General features: G+C 37.2%; 1 protein-coding gene across 4 annotated transcripts; it reads right to left on the reverse strand.

Moving 5' to 3' along the window:
- Positions 1-760: 760 nt before the first annotated feature.
- PEX2 (peroxisomal biogenesis factor 2) lies at positions 761-24,100 on the reverse strand. 4 transcript variants are annotated; one of them, XM_088176488.1, is made up of 2 exons: positions 23,398-24,100; positions 761-5,260 (listed from the first exon to the last, which is right to left on the reverse strand). In XM_088176488.1, the coding sequence occupies exon 2, from the start codon at positions 5,239-5,241 to the stop codon at positions 4,327-4,329; it is 915 nt and encodes a 304-aa protein (XP_088032614.1). In that variant the 5' UTR covers positions 5,242-5,260; positions 23,398-24,100; the 3' UTR covers positions 761-4,326. The 4 variants fall into 4 exon arrangements, with proteins under 4 accessions (XP_088032614.1, XP_014726193.2, XP_088032617.1 ...); XM_014870707.2 differs by having other exon boundaries at positions 23,882-24,016; XM_088176491.1 differs by lacking the exon at positions 23,398-24,100 and adding an exon at positions 15,805-15,820.
- Positions 24,101-24,340: the final 240 nt, after the last annotated feature.

Genomic DNA, 24,340 nt, shown 5'->3' on the forward strand with positions numbered 1-24,340 from the left:
AGTTTGAGAATTTTAAAAACCCAGGTGTGCTCCAGAGAACAGAAGAGATTTAGCAGATGCTCTACAAACATGCCTGTGCATGTTTGTGATTCATCTGGTGCCAGTCTGAGAGGGATTCTGCCTACAAATATCTTTTCCTTGAATGATACTTGGTCACTTTGCCAGGTTTGTGCCAGCTCCTCGCTTTGGAAGTGGACTCCCCTGGAATGGCAGAAACTTAAGACTGTGGTAACAATTTAGGTGGATGTTTTAATGTTGTCAGCATGTAAAACTCTCTTGAGAAGTTAACCAACTCTACTAAGAGTTCCTCTGGGAAATAGGTAAGGGGTTGAAGCACCATTTTGAAACTGCCTTCTGCTGTTTTCTGGTGATATGTACTGTGACTTGCAGCAGCTCAGGCTACCAACCTGTATGAAAAGCAAATGACCATGAGTTTTATTATCTGTCTGGGCACAACCCTATCCTGTGCCTAGTCATACCACAATATTATGTTTTCAGTACAAGCCAATACAGCTTCCTAGCAAACACACAGGAGAGTGTAACACCTATGACTAATCTGCTCAAAAGAAGAAAAGTGAAAAAAGATAATTTGCTTAAACCTAAAACTGAAGAAAATTTTAAAGAGAAGTCTAAACTAGTTTTTTCATTTTGCATTTTATTCTCATAAATGGCAAAGTATGAAGTCACCCACTGAGTAAGAAATATCCACCCTTCCAAAAAAAAAAAATCTCTCTCCAAGGAAAAGACAAATTTCACAGCCTCCTGTTTAAAAATATCATTTATTTGTCAAATTGGTTTACATAAGAATGACACATGCCAGAAAACAATTGCATTAGTATTCTCCAATAAGGACATTATAATAGATTGTATTTAGCGGATATGTATCTTTCATCTTTCTTTACATCGTCTCCTTATTAATGCTGACATCATCCCTGTCCATCATAAGTAAGTATATCCAGGTAAGGCAGAAATCAAATACTATCCCTCTCATTTCTTTTACAGAAACTCCCATTTTTTAGTCTTCTATAAAATTACTTATGAAAGACCTCCCTTAAAACATAGAGAGTACATGGAATGGTGACTGTTTGTGGAAGTAAAAACCAGCATTCTGACTCCTTTCATCTTAATGTCTCTTGAATCACACCTTGTGGCAACTGGTAATTCTCAATCAAATGAAGAAATTAAAAGCTTTCTAGAATGTTTATTAATGTAATTAGTCCGTTTCATTTATGCCTTCATTTTTTGATTTTTGATAATGAAAAAGTTCATGTAGCAAAGTCAAGAGAGCACAAAGAAAACTGGTAATACCAGGCTGTAACTCCTATCCAAGACTAAATAGAAGTTCTGGTCCTTTAGCTTCCTTAAATTCCAAGCATTCTTCATTTTCACTGATGCACATAGGACTACTCAAAGTGCATTCGAATGGTAGCTGAACACTAAACTCCCCTTTTAAAAAAATTAACATTCCAAAACAAATTTTATTCCCTCTTCTGCAGGAAGTAGGACCAGATGTAGCAGTCCTTTGTTAGAGTTTAAACCTGAAAAATATAATGCTTATGAGGACAAATTATTAATTAATATGTAAAACTAATTATCCTTTGATTAGTCTACAAATTATCTGATTTTTTTCCTGTAATATCTTCAACTAAGACTCTTCTGCAGCTTATAGATCACAAAACACTACAAAACAGAATTAAAATATTTTTTAAAGTATATATTTAAAGTGCTTCAGGAAAATGCTGAATATTGATTTTGAAGTACTAAAAAGGTAAGATGGTTAGCAAGTAGTTTTTCAATATTCAAGTTGGAACCCTGCCCTCATTAATCTCAGCTGCAACTACAACTGAGCAAAGATTTTACCATATGGGAGATTTAAAAAAATCTGCATCTGACATAAACAACCATTCTTTTCCCAAACCACCTACTTCTGTGAGATGCTTGGTACCTGCTTACTTGCATGGAAAATAAAAGAACTAAACCCCCACCTTAAGATCTAGGATCTTAGGATTAAAAAAAACCTGTTTATGCCACAAGACACAGACTTTACAAACTTTGTTAATGCTATGGGCTACAACCCAACATAAACCGAACATAGTGATGAGGAGGTGCTGCAAAAGAAGGCCAACGCTTTGCTATAATAAATCAGGCATAAGTTAAGTATTAAAAATTTAATTCCAGAAAAAAAAACAACAAAACAGTAAAGTGCAATATAGCAGAACTAGCAGAAAACAGCTGTACAATAGAGGTACTAAACTGCTCGAAACAGGTTTTGCATTGATAGTGTAACAGGGATGAAAAACAGAGTACAAACTTTACCTGCATGAAGCTGTAAGAGACAAAACAAACCCCAGGAAATTCATATAGCTTACGCATATCCAACAGCAGGACAGAGGGAGGTAGAATGAAAAAGAAAGAAAACATTCTTTATTATTCAGGAAAATGAAACATATCTAAATAGGAAAGAAGCTAACTCCTCCATAAGAAGGACATGACACCTAGCAGAGGCCAATACAGAGAAACCATGCTCTTTTGATAAAATATTGCTCTGAGACTTTAGAATAAATGAAGAGTCCACAGTAAACAAACGTCTGCTGTGATTGTACGCTACAAACACTGGATTTTGGACGCATACAAGTGTTAATTAATAAACATGGTTAAAGACCAATGTACCAAAAATGCTGATAATGTTTCTGGAGACATTAGATCACCTTGAAGTCAGGGCTGCTAAAATATTTATTTGGGAAAAGCTATTAAGTGATGTGGAAGGACAATTCATACAAAATTCCTTCAGGATTAAGAAGTAATTTCAGGATGCTCTTCAAATGACTTGCCAGTTTTCATACTCTAATAAAAACAGGTTTGCACCTGCTGGTTCTAATTGCAACAGCAAATAACAGAAATATGGCAGGCTGCTAATACACACATTTGACAGCACATAATATTGCAGCACAGTATCAGGAAGCACTTGCTCTGAAGTCTGTTGACTCACACAACAGTAGCAGAATTAATGAAGTTTCGAGCTGCCCACCTGCTAACTATATCTAATTACATCAGATGAAAGCACTGTGTGTCACTCTAGAGATCAAAACCTAGAATTTAAGATCTTCAAACAAATAGGCTAGTGGGTTGTTCTAATCAGAATGTAGAATGAAGAATGTAATAAACCATTTCATAAAAGTACATCAAAATTACTCAATCAGCTGTTACCCTGCTATTTTTGGGACTGAACTACTGATGACTGCAAATCAAGAACAGAGCCACCATAAAGCTATTTATTTAACTGTATATGTTCTTGACAATTTAAGATTCAAAAGAGGACATCATGTGTTTTTGTGTTAATGAGACTCTTCTGGATAAGACTGTTAAAAAAGATTGCAATTAGAAGGAAAATAATCTTATAAAACCAGATTGAAGAGTAAATGGATGAAGTGTTAGAACAATTAAAACATTGCAAAGCCAACTAAGAAAGCAAATATGAATGCAAAAAGCAGGAAATTATCTATTTTAATATGTTAACATGCACATAACTGTGTTCTGTGTGGAAGTGAACTCTGAGATTTGGCACCCACCAAGACCACACCAAAAAAAACCCCATGAATGGCAATTCCTACAGACAGCATCCTACGAGTAAACAGTTTTCTTCAGTGTCTCTAACTCAGAAGAATGTTGGTTAACCTGAACAGCTGCCACATTCTAATGGATGATGGGTTTCATCCCCCAGCTTCTAAGGGAAGAGGTAAAAGACAATATATATCTAATTAAAGCTCAGAGACATAGTTGCCAGAGAAAATTAGTTTTCATCTCATGAAGGGCTAGAAAGTGCACCGTTTTCCTTAAGCCTTTTTTACATATTTGGGTTTTTTTTAGTGTAGCATCACACTGGGAATTCAAATTTAAAATTATTTTTTAGCCACGAAAATACTAACTTTCCCACTAAATCCATCTACTAGCTAAGTTGGTAATGGCACTGTGTCTGGATAAGTTGAAGATTGCCAAGTCAAAGTTTGCCAACTGCCTTATTCAATTGGAATGTTCTGAAGTTTGCAAGTAAAAGTTCTTATTGTAGCTCCTGAGAATGTTGTTGTTTCTCCCACACTCCACCCAGAGCAAATCCAACTACTTTCCCATAACCTGCCAAGTGGGGTAGGGCATTATGGCACTGTTACTCAATAAAAACCCAAGACCAGTAAAAATACATGTTACAATAAATTACAGAGTCTCCAAAACCATCTTTAGGCAGTCTGCTTTCAATAATTTCCCGAATTCTTCCATTAATCTCTTCAATATATATCATGCACAGTATAGAACAACTAAATCAACCTCATATCACACACGCAACTCTGTCATTTCAATTTTATACTTCAATGGCTGAAGACTGTGTACTTCTGAGCCACATTTAGGACATGTAAAATACATATCAAATAAAAAATTACTTTTAATACAGTAGTAACAAAACACATGTGGACAGCCTATGGTATGTGGCATGGTAGGCCATTCCCCACATAGTGAACATTCCCTGCAGTGAGTTGCTAATGTGTTTTCACTATTGGAAAGACCTACAATAGGCAAGCACCAAGAGGAAATTTTAAGTTTCAGTTTCTGTACATTAATGAGTGGTAGCAGATATATCAAAAATTCAGCAAAGCCATGCCATAAGAGCTCCCTATTCATGTATTCAAATCCTATCTGACGAACACTTTGCGGCTTACAGAAAACTGACCTAATTCCTAGAATGCGTTCTGTAAGTGTTGCGAATGTTCCTTTCCGAAGAAAAATCAGAAAATTTATGAGTCCACAAAGTTTGAGAAGTCCAGATCCAAAACTAATATAGCTCTTAATTTTGCAGAAAGATTGCTGTTGACGATTACTAAATAAATCATAACATCTTTCTTCCAACCATCTTCCACCAACAGTGAAAATAAGATACCATAACTTCTGGTGTTTGCTCAGAGGCTGGTATTTATCTGTCTGAGATAAGTTATTCTTGTATTGAATATTGAGAATAGCCTGTCCCACTGTTGCATTCTTGGAATAGATGGTGAATTTCCATAGTATAAGACATAAAAACGCTTTTACTTCTGGTTCAAAATGAGCCAACACCCCTGGTTTAAATCCATGAAAACAGCTGGTAAACTGGGACCACACTAGTTGTTCCAGGGCTTTGTTTAGTTCAAGAGCATCAAGCTGACTTATTCTCAGCACAGGATTCACACTCTTTTCATTTCCAATGCTGGAGGCCATTTCTTCACAAAAAAACTTTCTAGAAATAAAACACAAATACATTTTAGTATAGTGGAATATCTCCTTTTTCTATTTTTATTAAAGATAACAAACTTGTAATGTACCAGCAGTAGACAAGAAACAACAAAGTTCTCAGAATTCTCTATAAGTATGTTATTAAAAAGCCACAATTCCTCTCAAGAAGCTTTATATTAATATAAAATTAGTACGCATTTAAATTAGTTTAAAATGTCATTTTTGGAAGAAATTATACTTGACTATTTCTCTGAAACAGTTAACACTGGGTTACAGGTGTTCAACATCATCTAGATATTCAGAAAAATCCAGAATATATACATATATATACATACTAATAAATGTACATATACATTTTTAAAAAATATTGCAGGGCATAATTGTAATATTCAACTGAACCTTAAAATAGATCAGAAGGAATAACTGTAACACTCTATGGTATTTTATGGAGAAACAGGGAAAATGAACATACTAACCAAAAAATCTGGAAAAGAAGAGTGAGGCAGACAAAGTGTTGCCATATGAACACTTCAGTTGCTACAGCTGAAAGCAAAACCATAGAAATACTGACAAATTTAGGAAGATATAGATGAAAATTAAGCTGGGAATGAGTAAAATTTTCTCAATGAAGGTAGTGAGCTGTTTAGAGAAAAATCATATGAGATTGAAGAAATATTCAGCATTCAGACATAAATTATTATACAGTACTTCACTGAAGTCTGCATATATTTTTTAGAGTGTTTTTTGACAGGTGTGGGATTGTGCTACTTGTCGTAGTACATTTCCAGGCAAGATGATTAATGTATACTAGCAACTTCTACAAACGTATACTCCTCTTGCTCAAGCATCACAGTGAAACATTAAAGTATTTTTTAAAATGGCTTGTTTTAAATGTCGTTGCATCTGGAAGTCTGATTGAGATATAAATGCAATAAATTGTCAAAGCAAAATACAGGTAACACCTCAATGCAAAATTGTGGGGTAACCAACTTTTGCTTCCCTTTGTAAACAAAGTGATTCAGAAATTATTTCAGACAGTATGCAACATATTTCACTTTCTAAACCAGATTCTTTGCGTAACAGGCCTGCAAGGAGTCCACAGCTTTCTGGAGAAAGTATAGAAGGTAGAACTTTAAATTCTTATTTATAAGAGAAAAATCTTATAACCAAACAAGATTACTGTGAGTAAAAGATGCTGCAGAGAGTCTTGGTAGCAATGGTTGCTAATGCCAAGAATACTAAAAAAAATCCTCCAAATGAACAACCATATTTGCTGAAATAGAACACCCCAGAAGTTTTAAAACACAATATAAAACATCATCTGTAGCTTTCCTGCTGTTTTCCACATTTGTAATTAGTTATCACTGCAAGGAAATATGATTTTTGTCCTTATTGTAGGGTGTGTAACAGTAATTTCCAATTAACTAAGACTGCTACATGGGTAGAGCATACAACAGCTCCACTCAGTTTTTTTTAAACTCCTCCTTCCATATTAGCAGGCAAAAGGTAGTATAAGGCAAGAATAAGTTTGTCCTCTGGGCAAACACCTATAGGGTTCATTGCATGAACCCACACCAGCTGGAAAAACCAGGATACAAAGGCTAAATACCCAAGCCTGTCTCCCTCACACTTAGTCTTTTCTGTAGCAGAAACCAAAGCACAGGAAACATTTTCCAGTATGATCCAAATAATTTCCCTCCTCTAATTTATGAACAAAGGGTCAATTCAACCCCTACTGGATTCTGCTGCATCACTTCAAAAACTCCAGCACCAATGACCATCCACCATCCTATCCCTCATCTTTTCACTCCACTACCATTTTAGAAACCAGAGCCATCTGCTCTGGAACCTGTCACTGGTTGTTCACTCATAACCCCTAAAAGTCTAATGGTGTCTTCATTTTCTCTTCTACTCATTTCAGTTTGTTCTACTTGTTTCAGTGTTCTATATAACTCCCAAACACACAAAACCTCCTCTAAAAATGCTAAAGTTACTCAAAAGGGACATCTTATTAAACAAGTTCCTTGATCCATCTACTAAAACTATTTTCCAACATCAGTTTAACCATCTTTTCCAACTGTTTTTCATTACCGCAGGTGCTATGAGCAATTTCTATTTTAAGTTTCTCATAAATAAGATAGACTAAATACAGATTTTTCTCCCCATTATAGCTATATTATCTAAAGAAACCTGAGCAAGTGACGAATGGGTCATCAGGAACTTTCTGAAGACAAAGGAAAATGTGTCAAATCCACAGGATTATGATGGATCATGAAATACACTTAGGCTGGGAGCCTGTATGACTGTGTAAGTGCTTTGAAAAAGAGGATGTGGGGATTCTGACAGACAGCAAGCCGAACACAAGCCACCAATGCATTCTTGCAGCACATTACCCATGTGTATAGCCAGCAGACTGAAAAACGTGCATATTACCCTCCACTTGGCATTGGTGAGGTTACACCTGGGATACTAAGTCTAGTTTTGCCTCTTTTCCATGAATAGAACAAAAGAAATGTCAACAAACGGAAAAGAGTCCTGTAACTAATACCATCAGGGAACCCCAGGTCCTGATATATGAGAAGAGCTTGAAGGAACTCAAATTGTTCAACTTAAAGCAAGGCAGCTAAGAAGTGGTCTATGAAAAATCTTATACTTCCTAAGGATTGCAGAGAAGATTAAGCCAAAGTATTCTGTGAGATGCAATAAAAGAAAGAGAGGAAACTGCGTGTTAAGTCACTAAATGAGGAATTCCAATTGGACCCAATGAAGCTGGAACATTTTGTCTACCAAGACCAAAATCTCCATCCACAGAAATTCTTGAAAGTTGACCAAATGATGCTTGAACCTATTTGTTTTAGCAATTAATTTATCCCTAATTTTCACAGGAGAGTAGACTAAATGTTGTAAAGATCTTCTCTGGGACTTGGAGTTCAACGTCCCCATTGCCTCACTGCAGAATCTAACTGATTTTTTTTCCATGTCCATCATCCTATACAGAAGTGTATTTGAAGGAAGTAATTTCATTGAATCTCTCAGAGTGCACTGGAACTTTTTATACAGAAAATGGGAACCACTCTTGAGACAACACACCTGAGCAGCACAACTACTGTTCATTAACCTTTGAAATTTTGAAATTTCTGTCTTCTTAATAAAAAACAGAATCAACCATATATACTGTTTAAAGGTGTTATGTTTAATATCCCTTCCTGAATTATCAGCTATCAAATTGATTGAACTTTTAGTCACATTTATACAGACTATACAGAACAGGAAGAATACCAAACAACAATAAGGATGCTTTTAAATTATGTTTGTAACATAGCTATGTTAAAAAAAGAAAAAAAGCTTTCTTTTTGATGAACAATTAAGTGTTCTCAATTCAAGCAATAAATATGGGCATTACTCTGAAGTTCTTTCCTGTTAAGAACATTTAAAGCTTGCTATAGACCATGGCTGTTAACTGGACCCTGTAAGTTACCTAAAGACTATATCCATATACTTCTGATTTTAATGTGTAAGCACATTTCAGTGTGCTTAGTGTTCTGCTATCCACTATGCTTTCTTCTGAATTTAAGGTTTTATTGCACTTAAAGGGAAGATATTTACTTCCTACAGGCAAATATTAAAAGGGACAGTCTGAAATCTCCATTGTCCTATGAAATTGTCTTCAAATGTCCTAATGATCTGAATAAGAGCAACTGTTTCTTTGAGAGACAAGCCCTGCATTTTAATCTCAATTTTGCTTTAAATTTTTCCCTTTAAAAATTACTTCTATATCAAGTCCTTTCAGAAATTTGTTGTTTTTCAGTTTGTATTGTTTTCGCAGGCAGTAGAACCTAGTAGAAATAAATGAGAACGACAGTATCTTAAAGGTAGATAAAAACACACCCTATGAGTTTTAAGACATTTATCTTGTACTTTTTTGATGTTTTGCATTCTATATTTTGCTGAGTTACACAGAATATAAAGAATGTTAATTTTCCTCTATGTTTTTTCATTAAATTGTATTTGTCAAATCCTTACTGTTTTAACTCTTATTTTAAATTGCTTAAAAATTAAGAACTCAGAAGCATAGACACAGTAATGAAAGGGACAGGTATCAACATTCAGATATATAATAAACTGCATATGTGATGAACCTTTTACATAAATACTCTTTAAGGCAAGAGTAAAGACTGGTACTTGTAATATTCTCCCTTTACTTTATACTGTCAAAGATATTGCATAGAAAAACATTAATTGCCTGCCAGAAAAAACACCTAAAATGTTCCTTCTTAAATAACCTATATTTTATCTGTTTTGTCTTTTTTATTCAAACAAATAAACAATCCCACTTGTACAGTACAAAAAAAATTACTGTATATCACTAGGGAAAAAGGAATTTCTTCTGGTATATATTAGTGCTGTTATTGAGCATTCTAGAAATTATGAATGAATATATTTTATTTGGAAACATGTTATTGACAGAAATCTATCAATAGTAATGTGAGTATTGTCAACAGCCTGTCAATATTAATGTAATTATAATTAAGGGGATAACATGGATTTTAGCTATAATACCAAGTAACATCTCCTGCATTGCTGCTATCAATATAAGCATTATTATTGACCTGTTCTGGGACTATCAGTAGGAGATGTATTACTGTGAGGCATATTTGTCAATGCATTCTGCCCACAAAAATTCTACATTTAAATTTACAGGTCTGTAAACTTTGCCTGTAGAAAAATACAAATCCAAATAACCTCTTGGGTGCCATTTTTCCACAGGGCTTTTCTACTGTGGATGAGTAATCAAGGGGTTTCTATGTCAGAGCTACTGCAACCACGTTCCCTTGCATAATCATTAGATGACAAATAGATATATATGCAGAAGCCTCAAAATAATTTTAAGTATGATCTGTCAAATCACTTTTTGAGAAGCAAAATAAAAACATATTTATTAAATTAAAACCCAAGATTTGTTCCTAACAGTTGGTGGCCAGTCACTAGTGGTGTCCCTCGGGGAATCAGTGCTGGGGCCAGTCCTGTTTAATAACTTCACTGATGATCTGGATGAGGGGATTGAGTCCACCATCAGTAAATTTGCAGATGACACCAAGCTGGGAGCATGTGTTGATCTACTGGAGGGTAGGGGGGCTCTGCAAAGGGCCTTGGACAGGCTGGATACATGGGCTGAGTCCAACAACATGAAGTTTAACGAGTCCAAGTGCCAAGTCCTGCATTATGGCCACAATAACCCCCTTAAGTGCCATAGGCTAGGGATGGTGTGGCTGGACAGTGCCCAGGCAGAAAGAGACCTGGGGGTACTGGGCAGCAGCCAGCTGAACATGAGCCAGCAGTGTGCCCTGGTGGCCAAGAAAGCCAGTGGCATCCTGGCCTGTATCAGGAACAATGTGGCCAGCAGGAGCAGGGAGGTCATTCTCCCCCTGTACTCAGCACTGGTGAGGGCACACCCTGAGTGCTGTGTCCAGTTCTGTCCCCTCAGTTCAGGAAGGATGTTGAGATGCTTGAGCACATCCAGAGGAAGCAACAAGACCAGTGAGGGGCTTGGAACACAAACCCTGTGAGGAATGGCTGGGGTAGCTGGGGTTGTTCAGCCTGGAGAAAAGGAGGCTCAGGAGACCTTCTGACTCTCTACAACTGCCTGAAAGGTGGCTGTAGCCAGGTAGGCAACCAGTGACAGAATGAGAGGACAAAGTCTTAAAGCTGCACCAGGATGAGTATAGGTTAGACGTGAGGAAAAAATTCTTCACTGAAGGAGTGACTGGGCACTGGAATCATCTGCCCAGGGAGATGGTGGAGTCATCATCACTGCATCCCTGGAGGTGTTTTTAAAAAAAGACTGGATATGGTACTCAGTGCCATGGTTTAGTTGATGAGGAGGTGTTAGGTCACAGGTTGGACTTGATGCTCAAAGATCCCTTCCAACCTAGCTCATTCTGTGAACTTAAAATTATATTTAAGATGCATAAGTAGCACATCCACTAACTTCACTGAGTTTGTGATTAAATTCTTTTACACAATCTCTTCTGTATAGACAAAACATGCAGTCTAACACTATACTTAGAGAGACATAGAATGGACTACAAGAGACCACAAAATCCTAATGCAGCACAAACACAGGGTCAAGAATATAATGACACGTGTTTAACTACCAAGAAAGCTAATTCCAGTTTTTCTATGAAGTCTGTTCCAGTGTTTTATGACCCTAATAATTACAAAGACTCTTTTCCTCATGTTCCATATAAAGAATGTTTAGTCAAATCAGGATGGTTGTCATTCCATACCAGAAACCGGGAACAATGAAAAAGAATTTCCATTTTGCTGCACCTTCTCAAGGGCAAAAAGCAGCAAGGCATGTGAGAGGATCAACTACCAGAGAAAATTTGCAAGACTAGACAGTATCTGCTTTCCTAAAACAGGCCTGGTATGATCCTCTAGAAAAAACAATCCAAACCAAAAACCCAAGCAAAATCCACAACTTTACTTTTTTTCCCAGCAGCAATTTACCTTGAGATCTACTATATCTTCAGATATTTTTCTCTCATTTTTCTATCTGAATAATTATTTCCTGTTTTCATGTATTTCCTGAATTCATGTATTTTGAGTTTTTCATGTTAAATTCCTGCATTGTTTTTCATCTTGTTGATTTTACACTTTCCAAGCTCATTACGACTGTGTTGGATTCATATCTTATGTTTAAAACTAAGGAAAAAAGAAAACCCTAAACTTTCAACCTCTCTCCAGCTTGTATCATCAGTAACTTTTCTAAGTACGTGCCCTCTTCCATCATCCAACTCACTAATGCAGTCTCATCTTGACAGGGTACTATAGATAATTACTCTGTAAAGGCAATTTTTCAACTTGATGCTGATAACACCAACCATCTAATGGAGACAATATTGATACTACGTTTCCCTAGTTTGCTCATGTAAGGAAAAAGACTTTATTAAAATCAAGCTGTATTGTACCTAAAGTTTTCCTTTTACTAAACTTGTTATTCTTATTTAGAAGAGAAAAATATTGAGGTTTCTTACAAACAGGTCTCACCAAACCATACTGTCTGTTTTTCCATCTCTCTTCTACACATCGTTAGATACAAATTAATTGCTAAACTATTTACTCCTGAACCTTTATTTGGAATCAAAACTGACAGTTTCAATAATTCTCTTAACAGAAGAATAAAGAGGCACAAAACCAGAAACACACAAACCCATTTTGCTGGCTATTTCTACCCTCTGGGATATTAAATAAATAAATAAAATCAGTAGTGCCTAATTCCTCAATCATTCTAGGACGAATTTTATTAGGATTTGCCACTTGAGCACATCTATATTAAGATTCCTTAGGCTATTCCTTCTGTGCTTTGGTTCCACTCTTATTTCCTGTCTAAGATTAATTTTATGAAAGCAGCAGGTCACAATATATCTCTTTTACAAAGTATGAAGGAAAGAATCAGTCTTTGAAAGTCTGTTCCTTGTTCTCCTTTCTTATTTAATAACAGATCTAGGTAATGGACTTATCCCTTCGTGCCTCCTCTTACTCAGATTTTTGGACCCTTTCATTGATTCTTTTCTTGTGCTTTGTAAATTGAAACTTATTTTATTTTTCAGAGTCATCCATTTTATTCTTACATTCCTATGTTATTCCTTTATATTCATCACTAATCATGTTGTATTATTTCTGCCTGGACAACTGTTTTAATTTTCAGGTCATGGAAGAATTCCTGATATAGTCTCTTTTAATATTCACTATTACTATTTTATTTTATTATTATAAACTATCTCAACACAAAGAAACAACAGGATATACATTAAAGGTAACAATTTTCCAGCCTTTTCAACAGACTTGATTCTGCCAAGTCCCAGCATTGAGATGAGTGGTCCAAGCATGAGGAAGCAGTATGTAGAGAAGGCACGCTAGAAATCATTTCCTATCCGGAGATAACTCTAACACACAGCTTCTTTTTCCTTTGGGAACGACAATACATTTGGTATTGTGAATTCAGCATTGCCATACTGGGTGTGTGTGAAAGCAGAGAAGCAAACTATAGCCTTGGTTTACAATACCTCCTTGATGCTCAAAGTTAGGGTATCAACAGATAGCAATGAAAACTACCTTTCCATCCATCACAAGAATGCTGAGAAGTTTTTTTAATGTGTTCTACCGTTTTCTTCATGAAAATGTGAATCATTTAACTGTTCTTTTTGCATACTTTCAATAGCAGAGGATATTTTAGATGTCAATTTAAAATCAATAAATTTTAAAGATGAGAAATCAAACGATACATATTCAGTTAATTTTAAAATCTTCCTTTACACCAACTCTCATAACACAGAACATGAACCCCAGCTGCTCAAAGCCTCATGTCTCACCATTAATTCTCATTGCCTTCTTCCTTATCAAGTGCAGAGAGAAATATCCTCAGATCAAAGTCTAATTGGGAGCCCCAACTGTGTTGTCTCTTAATCACAGTAAAATTAATTTATCACTATATCATTACCTCAAATAACCTTAAAAAAGATTGATTTTGCATTACTGCCTGGATTTCTATATCCTTCAGACAAATACCTATCATTTTCTAAAGAACATAAATTGATTCTTTAACTGTTTGGAATAACTACTAACACTAATTCAAAAGTCAGTAACACATGCTGCAATCACAGAAACTATTATTTATTTCTTATATTCCCGGGAAAAAGGACTGTTTCTCAAAATAGACGAATTCAAGGGAAAAACTGAATGACTATGTAACAAATCAATTCCACAGATAAAATTAAGATTTTTTTTTATGGTGGTTAAGTGAGCAACTAGTAAATAATCCCAGAAGCCTAAATGCTACAGTTACATTTAAAGTCCAAAGACCAAGCACAAGGCAAAGACACATTCAAATCACAGGTTGCTTTTCCAATTTTAACTCTGTAAACTTAGATTACATAAAAGGAGATACAAGAGATTAGCCACTGCTGAATGCCTGGAGACAGCAAGGAAACATAATGATAGCTCATTGATTTATCTTCCATAAACTACCTGCCAGAATCAAAATATTAGGGCTTCAAGTTACAAAATCAAAACCAGCTCAGAAGAGCCAGAATTGATACAACAGTAATGAAGAGCAGCAGGAAAGTGCTGCACTGTTAGAAGCTGTAAATCAGTCATTTCTGTCAGCATTTGATGGAAACTGAAAATCCCACATTAGTGTAACACATCCCCTCGATGAATGCTAGCAACCAAGACTATTACTGGCCACTCCTAAAGATATTCCGAATACTAAAAGCGTCTACTGACTTCAGATAAATTTGTCATCAGTCAGCACTCTGCAAAGACAGATTATTAGATCCAAACAATCAGATCTGCTAATTACCTCATAACTAATACTTAAAATACTACCTTTTAAAATTTGTGATGCTCAACTCAAGGCTATAAAACCTCAAAGTACATTTGTATTCCTTGTAGCATAGGACCCAGAGACAGCATCGTCCTACCAACTTTCTTGATATGCCCTAAGTTTCATTTATTGGAATAAACAGGAAGATAAGCATGTAACAAGCAAATGTTCCATCACTATTATTCTTAATACCATATCCTATTTCTCTTCCTCCTTCATGTTATTTCCTCCTTTGTCATCCTGCTCCTTAGTACATCAAATTACAAATTCATCTTTAAAGGGAAGTGACAGTTCCACTTACAAATTCTCATTCTCTGTTACACTACATGAAATCTAGCTGTTGTTCCTTTTAAAGCAATCAGTGATAAACCCCAAAAATGTAAAAAAAAAAAAAAGAAAAAAAGCTGCACTGTAACTTGAAGATTTCCAAAAAACATGGTTCAAAATTCCTTGATCTAGATGTTGAGAAAAGTATGTGCCTAATACACAATAGACCTTTTTTCTTTCGAACTAGGTAATGGGAATTATTTGGAGAAGTGCCTTACCTTTAGTCTTGATGAAGTAAAATGGTGAAGACAGAGATTTGGTTTAGTTGAACAGAGCAGCAATTGTGATGGTTAGCTGTGAAGAAGAAAAATGGGAAGAAAAAGCCCCTTGTAAGGAAGGGGCAACATCTCTGACTAAACCAGTATCAGGAGGTGTAAAAGCTATGCAAAGTTAATAATTAAATTAATAATGTAGGTTTCAACTGCTGATGTGATCAACAGATGACTGGGAGACTCCCATATTTGAAGACATTTTGGGTGTGATAAGGATATGAAGTTCTGGTAAAAGGATGGCTAAGTAATACTGCAATGCATGTGAAGCAGTGAAAATGCAAGGCTTAGTAAATGTGCCATCTTTTCTGTAAAGCAGATGAAATATCACCTGGTGGCAGAGGTATGAAGCTCCATTTCAGAATGGTCCAATGACAGAACATGAATGCACAGTTGTGAGCACAAGGAGGGCAGTTATAGCCATAACTCTTCCAGTGAGGGCAGTTATAGCCATAACTCTTCCTCTGCTGGTTACTGCTACTTTTCTGAAAAGTTGGTCTTACAGCTCATGATATATGTAACATCTGCATTTCATTGTAGTAAGGGCACTGTACCTCACATCACCTTATTTGTCAAGCACAGTGTCAATCCCAATTTTATGCATCTTTTCCATTCCCCTCCTTACATTTCTTCCATTCAAAACTACCTAAAAAACAAACAAAAAGTCATCTAAGTTAAATTCGCATTTCATAGCTCGTGTTCTGCCCCTACCTGTCTGATTCATATGAATGGATCACCAGATAAGTATGGAGATGCCAGGATGAAGATTGAGAAGATACATATAAGAGATTCAGAAGCAACACCTGCTCTATATACTTTGATACAATTTACCACAGATGACAGAACTCTGCAATTTTGCATTAAACACTTTATGCTTATCATTTATGAAACACAGTCACTGCCCAGATTTTATTCCAACTTTCTTCCTTTTTGCATACATATGTATACCAACTGCATAGTCATGAATATTCAGTAATATGCAAGTGTAACAATGCTGATCCAAGTACTGCTCTGCAGGAACATAAGGGCTTTTAACCTTTTATTAAAAATAATTATTGGCTAAGAATGGTAAAATCTGTCCTAAATGCCTAACTAAGTCATAATTAACCCCTGTTCACATCTGCACCCAAAGGAGGACTCTATGTAAAAACACTGTTGTTACAGACTATTGTTACAGACTATATTTAGGATTTCCTAGAACCAATGAAGTCCTGCATCAATAACAAGACAAGCCTATTCACTCTAGGTTTTAAGTTCTGGCATAATTTACAAATAATTGGATCTAATTGCAATCAAGAACTCTCAACTGGTGTAAGGATAAAGAACAGCACTTTACTTGACATATATGCCTCATTTTTCAGTTTTGTGTTCTATGAAAACCTAAGGTAATATAATTTTTGACAGCTACACTCACTGTCTCCTATTTTCCTTCTGCTGTGTATTCAGTCCTTATCTTACAGATTAGCACCAGCACTCATTTGAACTTATATTGAATAGTTTTTGCATGTTGAACTGGCAAAAAGCCCATCCTATTTAAACTTATTTTTCTGCATATTTAGTCACCACAGAATCAGATAACATATGTGCAGTACCGGTAAAAAGAACAACAGGGTCAGGAAAATCAGGTAATCGTGAAACCAGATGCCTTTGTATCTCAGCATCATACTCATATCCACCACCAGTCAACAGCAAGACAGAAACTCAAGCCTTCTGTCTGACCTGAAGAACTGTTCTGTCTTCAAGCTCAACGTGCTGAATGTTCAAGGAAAACATCACAACAGTGCAAATACAAATAATGAAACTTTAGCTGTCTTTCAAAAATAAAAAGAAAATAATTATTCGTACAAGTCCACTGTAGGATTCAAGCAGACTTGCAAGTGAGAGGTTACTCTGTTCAAGTAAGTAACACTATGCAATTCGTCTCTACTTTTAGCTTTTCTGGTATGATTGTACTTTGGAATGTCTGGCATACACAATAACTACTAGGGGTGCTGGGAAAATTTGATGTGTTCAGTGTCCCAAATCCTTGATGATTTTATTACTTGGTAATTATGGGAACTTTAAGCACACTGGAAGACTGATACACTTCCACCACACTTCTCCTCAATCCTGTAACTTCATTAACATTTTAGAATCAACTGAATGGTTGCATAAATATATTACAAGTAACAGTTTAGAAGAGGGATAATAATTTCCTTGCTAGGCAGTCTGAGTTGCATGCTGTTACAGCTTCTGAAATCCCTCTGCAATTCCAATGTGCATTTCCCTTCATGATTTAGTTATGCCCCACACTGTCATGGCATTATATCAGTTTCCTTTCCAGGAGAAGTTTTTCCTCCTTACCAAACCCCTCCTGCGGTATTTTTTGTCTGCTTCTCTGCCTACAGAATTAATACTATTTTTGAATACTAATATTTTAATGTGTTTTTTCAAGTTCTCTTAGAATTTAAATTTTGTTTAACTCATTCTTTTCTAGCCCTACTTAGAGTATTAGCAAAAACCAAGAGTGGAGATAAGGAGTGTTGGAGAAAAGATTTTTAGGGACATTATTCCCAGGCAGCTACTGATACAAACACAGTGAATATTAGCAGCATTCAATTCAACTTCCTTCTAAAGGCAAAAAACGTACTCAGGTCCTCCCTAGCACGAGAAGGACGAAGTGCCCAAACCCAGTCAGAATCAACCTTGAAGAGTTGCACTATTGCTGTAATTCCTCTTCCTATATTGTATATGTCCTCTTTTTCCTCCACCTCAAATTTCTCTACCTTTATTTCTCTTAATTTTCCCTCTCACTCTGAAAAATCTGAATTTAGTTTTCTTTTCAAAAGAATCTGAAATAAACTCAAACTTCTGAAGTTCTTGTATTCCACTTCCAAACCAAAAAAACCCTACCCCCATCTCTGAGAGAGGCATGTTATAGACAGACAGCATCCTTTCCTGAGGAATTTTTTAAAGTTTAGATGTGAACTGATGATGCTTGTAGTTGTAAGTCAGCTGTATGGCTGCAGGAACAATTTAGCTCTTGAAGAAGCTAAAGAACAGAGAGAGCCTGCTACCTTCTCTGTGCATATACAGCACAATCTGACAATGAGCCTGCATCCTTTTAGCACAGCACATTAGCCATTTTTAATATTTTTTTTATTTGCTGCTTTGAACTTTACAGAGAGTGCTGCATAGCAGGTGATGTTGAGAGCATGCTTGTTAGTTAAAATGAGATGAACAGAAGGGGTGTGACTCTCTTCAGTGGTCTAAGTGAAAAAGTATGTATGCTAATAGGTGTCAAAAGGAAAAAAAGCCCAACCCTATCCCTAAAAAAAACAGACCAAGAAAACTCAATAAAAACCTCAAAACAGCATAAGCAGCCTGCTTGAAAACACCATACTGAAGTAAACTTCTTCAGTCCAAGAGAGGTAACAAGCTGTAGTGCCTGACCTCATTAACTGCAGCAGCAATACAGTGAGCCCATTTCCATTTTAAGTCATAAACAATGTACTATCATTTAGGTTGAAAATTTAAATTCACTTTCTGGATGCTCTGAAAAATTGCATGAATTCAGATGTTTTTCCTAAATAGCTAACATTTGGGAAACAGACCTTGGCTAGGGAGAAATTTACATGAGGGTATTCCACTGAAAGACTGATTTTAATTGACAAAATTATCATCTTCTAACTGCACACATTGCATCATCCAGATCATTAATGGAGATGTTAAACAGGGCTGAACACAGTACTGACCCCTGGGGTACAACTGGAGTTACCAGCTTCCAACTAGACTTCACACAACTGATTGCCATTCCCTGTGGTCCATCTGTTCAGCACATTTTATGCTGACCTCACTATTTGCTCACCCAGCCCATACTGCAGCAGCTTCTCCACAAGAATGTCACAGGAGACACTGCTGAAAGACTGATGCAAGTATTTACTGCCCTCCCTCCCCCTGTCATTTCATGTAGAAAATTATCAGGTTGGTCAAGAATGGCTTCCCCTTGGTAAATCCATGCTGACTACTCCTGATCATTTTCTTTAATGTGTCCTAGAAAGGTTTCCAGTATTAGCTGCTCCATCACCTTCCATCCTTCTGGGGGATCAAGCTAAAGCTGATCAGGCTGTAGTTCCCAGAGTATTTCTTCCTGCTCTTTCGAAAACAGAAGGCACATTGACTTTCCTCCAGTCTACAGGCACTTCTCCCAATTCCTCAATCTCCCAATCCTATGATTATTGATTATTGTCCTCAAAATGGTATCAGCCAGCTCCATCAGCACTCATGAGCACATTCCCAGAGCGTTATCTATGTCCTACTTACTTTTCTCTGACCTAAACCTCTTCCAAGTGTTTATTTTCCCTGCTTCATACTTTTCCCTATGTTCTATAATTCCTGAAGGTCTTTGCTAGTAGAGGAAGCAAAGGCAGCCTGCAGAACCTCAGCCTTTTCCACATTCCCTGTTCATTCGGCCATGAGACCACATTTTCCCTAGTATTCCTCCTGCTACTGGTGTATTTACAGAAGCAATTCTTGTTGTCTTTGACACCCCACACAGATTCAATTCCACATCTATGCATGCTGAGGCACTGTCTATACTGCTCCCAGGTTATCCATTCCTGCTTCTGCACATTTACTTTCAATGTCTGATTTTCGTGATGAGCTCCTTGTTCATCAGTGTATGCCTGCTGGCATTTTAGCCTGACTTCATAACTGTTGGGATGGACTGGTCTTGAGCTCTGAGGAGGTGATCCTTGAGTATCAACCAGCTTTGCTGCATCCCTCCAGGGCCTCATCCTGGGGGATTCTTCCAAGTAGATCCCTGAAGACGCCAAAGCCTGCTTTCCTAAAATCCAGGGCAATGATCTTACTTTCTTATCCTTAAACCAGGCTCTCAGAGAAAGCTGGCACTAATATCACTAACCTACTGAATAAGAAATAGATTACATTAGTTTCTGTCAGAGACCATATAGCTTAAAGGAAATATTGCTAAACTGGCACAAACAGTGAACTTCTTTATTGAAAAAGTTATTACCTAGAGAGTCTTAAAAAAGCCCTCTCTGCCCAAAAATCATTGAATACATAAAAGGTTTAAGAAGCAAGGTATCAAAAATGTAATATACCATATCTTATTCTTCAGTTAGACTGATATTAATACAGAATGAGTTTATTGGTAATATATGAAGAACATTGCTTATTAAATACAATGCTAGCTTTTAATTCAAACGTTTATTCGTATTTCTTCTTATTATCTTAATTATTATTATTGGAGCACACCATGCTTACAAGCTAATTCAATGAAATTGTATTATGTCTGAAGCTTATCAGTTAGTGTTAGATGGACAAAGTTTATTTACTGAATAAATGCAGAAATTCCAAGTGCAACAATAGGGCTGTAGAATTTTTATAAGAACTTTTAGAAGTTTTTTAAAAGAGCAGGCCATTATAACCAATAGAGAAATAAAACACATGGGTAACAAGGTACTTAAATTATAATCTCAAATTGTTGACAGATTTTGTCTACTGTTTAATTTACCACTAATTTTCTTTCAAGAAGCTGTCCATTTCTTCCCTTCTTTGTCCCCCCCTTCCCTTCTCTCTGAATCTCATGGCTTTGAAACTACTGTCATATGTTTAACAAAATAAGAAAAGACATTCCCACTATCTCACATTTTGAACATGTATTTAAATATTTAGGGTTTTTTTCCTAAAAGACCATGTGTTTCATTACTACATCCAGCTATATGTTAAAACTGGATTCAGATATCACTCCCTACACTTCCACGGTTTATATATTGAAGAGTCACTTATTTTACACCATATTCTTGGTATTGATACTATGTAGCCATAAACTTGTTTCCTTCCTTCCCAAATATTCTCTAGGTAGCAGCTTTTAGCCATTTTCAAGACTGCCACATCAAAAGACTATAAATAGAGAAGATATAACATCTTTCTTGACTTACACCGCAGCATTTGATGTCAAAGAACAAATTAAGGTTGTTGGAGTAGTAAGTGTCAAAAACCATCAGAGTATAAAAATTATATTTCCTACTCTATTCTACGAAGCATTCAATCAAGTTTTTATATACTAACAATACCTGTTTGAAAGTTTAATTTAATTTGGTCCTTTACAGGAACATTTACTTCCTATATGTCCTGGATCACCTTAAGTATCAAAATCTTTCTGTGAGTCACTACAATCTTTAATGGAATTAAACATACAATCTTCACCTGCATGGGTGAATAATAAAAAAATCTAATAGGAGGCAAACAGAGCTGTCAAACAAACAAAAAATAATCCCTCCCAAATCTAAACACCCTCCTTGCACAGAACGGATATACATGTAGCCTAACCACCACTAGTACTCTGTGAACATGAACTAAGGCATGACATTCTAACTGCCTGGGAGCCCTTTAATAAGTGGGCAGATCCATAATGCATCTGAAGGCCCATTACCTAAGAAATATTTTTTTTTAATAAATTCAGAATGTGCTACTTTATATGTCTGTACTACTATACTAAGAGTTCTAAGATTAGCTATATGTAAGCATGAGCTAATTCAAATACACATAAGTTCGCTACTATTACTTTAGAGTTTTCAACATTTCTAAGAAAAGTAAAAGAAAGTTTGACGCTCATGCGGAGAGATATCTAATTTTAATTATTTACTTCATTAAAACAACATCAATGGGAACGGATTCTTTTTATTTGCTGAAAAGGAAGTTCTAGACAAATAAAAACCCACAATTTTGAACAAAGATAAGCCTAGGAGTTAAAAGGATGTAAAAATTGAGGCAAAATGCTAAGAAGTTATTTCAGTTGCCTTGGCCCCAGATTATTGTGCAATTTCACAATACTCTGTACTCAATAATAAGCATCCTCAATTTCAACTTTAAGAACTGCAAATATACATACATAACACTGGTGCTTTTGAAACCTTGATATATGCACAAACTTTCACTACATAAAAAGGCCCAAACACTCCACCTCTTTCAGACTCTCCCCAAAAATCCATACTAGTAGGCAAGAAAGAAGGTGCAAGATAAGATCCTTGCAAAACCTTCATAGACAATAGCTTTAAACATATTCCACTTTCCAGTCACAGACTCTGCCAAAAACCTTACGATAAGGAGAACACTACAATCTTCGTGGTAATTAAAAGTGTAAATCACAGAATTCTAGAATCATCTAGATCATCTAGGATTCTAGGATCAAGAAGGAAGAGACCTTTAAGATCATCGAGTCCAACCATCAACACAGCACTAACTCCAAAAAAGTATTCTTACTAACACCTAATGCTAGATGAACTAGTAACCAAAGCAGACGTTTCAATACTGACATGATCAAGTATTTCTGTACCAATTTCCAGAAGAATTAAACTATAAATGTCAAATCCCTTCATTATTGTCGATTATGTGCCCTACTGGTTTATTTCATTTCCCCTGAAAATTAAAAAGGAAAAAAAAAGCCCTTTTAATGAGATAATTTATACATTTATACATATATTTATAGATGTGAATTTAAACCCATAGCAAGTAATGGAAGTTGATAACTTCATGCTGTATAAGCAAACACTGAAAAAGCCCTCAAAATGTTAATTTTCTTCCCTTTAATAGCTTATTTACTACTCAAATTAAGTACCAGCAATGACACGTTCAGTTGTTTTACTACTAATCACTTCATTAGATAAACTAGTCATAATGGACAGCCAAGAACTGAAAAACAAGCTTCTGCTGAGGAGGAACTGCAACAGAAAGATGAAAAATAATCTGTAGAAAACACTGATAAAACAGATCTTCAAAAAGAATAAAAACAGCATTAGTCTTAAAAAGAAAAGTTGATATCAACAACTGTTACTAAGCTGTATGTCAAGAAAATCTTCAAAAACTCTGACATGAATTAACTAACTTGCAATGAAATCAAATGGCAAAGCATTTTGGAGACAAATTTCAGTACAACCTTCATCATTTAGTATAAATTTTAGTCACACCTCATCTTTGACCTCAGCAAACACCTCCCTCACACTGACAGGAGAAAGATCATACAAGAAATACACAGTGCTGTGGCTTCCAGTATGGACTATGCCATAAGCAGAATTTGTCTGTTTGTCAAAACATACTGGCCATTTAGAATAAATTCTTATTTGTTTTGTGGTAAACCAATGGTTTGTTACTTACAGGCTGCACAAAACCGGATTAACAGAAAGGGGAAAGGTGCCACCCTCATTTTTAGGTTTCTTTGCCACCTGTAGTAGCCGGTCAGAGGAATGACCCTTGAAGATTATAAATGTTTCAATCTCTCAGCTGGAATCAGAATACGCATGATAATACCCCTCTGACAGGTTAAGATGCCCTTTCCTCTCCGCAGAGGTCGTCACCAGGCTCTATCCTGCCGCACCGCACGCCTGGGCCTAGCTGGAAAGCTCCCCGTCCGCACCAGGAGGCTGAACGGCAGCGGGGCTCACGGAACGGGGGGATGGAGAGTGCAGGAGGCCAAACACAAGTTTTCATAAGCAGGCCCGGGGCCTGAGCCAAAGGGACTGCCCAGCCTGCCAGGCTGCGGGAGGTGCCTGGATGGGCTCCGCCGAAGGCCCCGGCTCCTGGAGCGGCTCCCGCCCGCCGCAGCCGCTCCGTCTCGTCCCGCCCCCGCGTCCCGACTGACCTGCGCCGCTGCCGGGCGCAGCCCTGCGCGACTCCGCGGGTGCGCCGGGCTCAGCCTCGAGCCGCCGAGCGAAGCCCTGCGCGGACGGAGCCGCCTCGGGCGCTCTCCCCTCAGCCGCCCCGGCCCGTGCGCACCGTCCCGCCCGCCGGGTCACAGCGGCAGCTGCCCGGAGCTGCGGCCGCACGGACCGCACTGCGCCGGCCAGCGCCCGGCGCGCCTGCGCAGGAAACGCTCCGGGACACCAGGACGGCGCGCGGGAAGGGCTCCCCAACACGACGGTCGTGCCAGGGCGGGCCGCGCACTGCTTGACTGACAGCCCGATCAGCAAATCAGCGGCCCGGGGAGAGGCGAAGCAGCCAATAGCGGCGGGGGGGCGGGGCGGTTCCGGGGCCGGTGCCCCCGGGTCTATGGGCGCGCTGGGGCGCGGGCGGCAGTGCCGCCGTTTGCGGTTCGGCCGGC

The sequence above is a fragment of the Sturnus vulgaris genome, chromosome 1 (assembly GCF_052056855.1).
Source record: "Sturnus vulgaris isolate bStuVul1 chromosome 1, bStuVul1.hap1, whole genome shotgun sequence".
In the NCBI taxonomy this organism is placed as follows: Eukaryota; Metazoa; Chordata; class Aves; order Passeriformes; family Sturnidae; genus Sturnus; species Sturnus vulgaris.

Excerpts from the sequence above, each read along its gene's own strand:
- PEX2 (XM_088176488.1), bottom strand. The coding sequence starts at position 5,241 with ATGGCCTCCAGCATTGGAAATGAAAAGAGTGTGAATCCTGTGCTGAGA.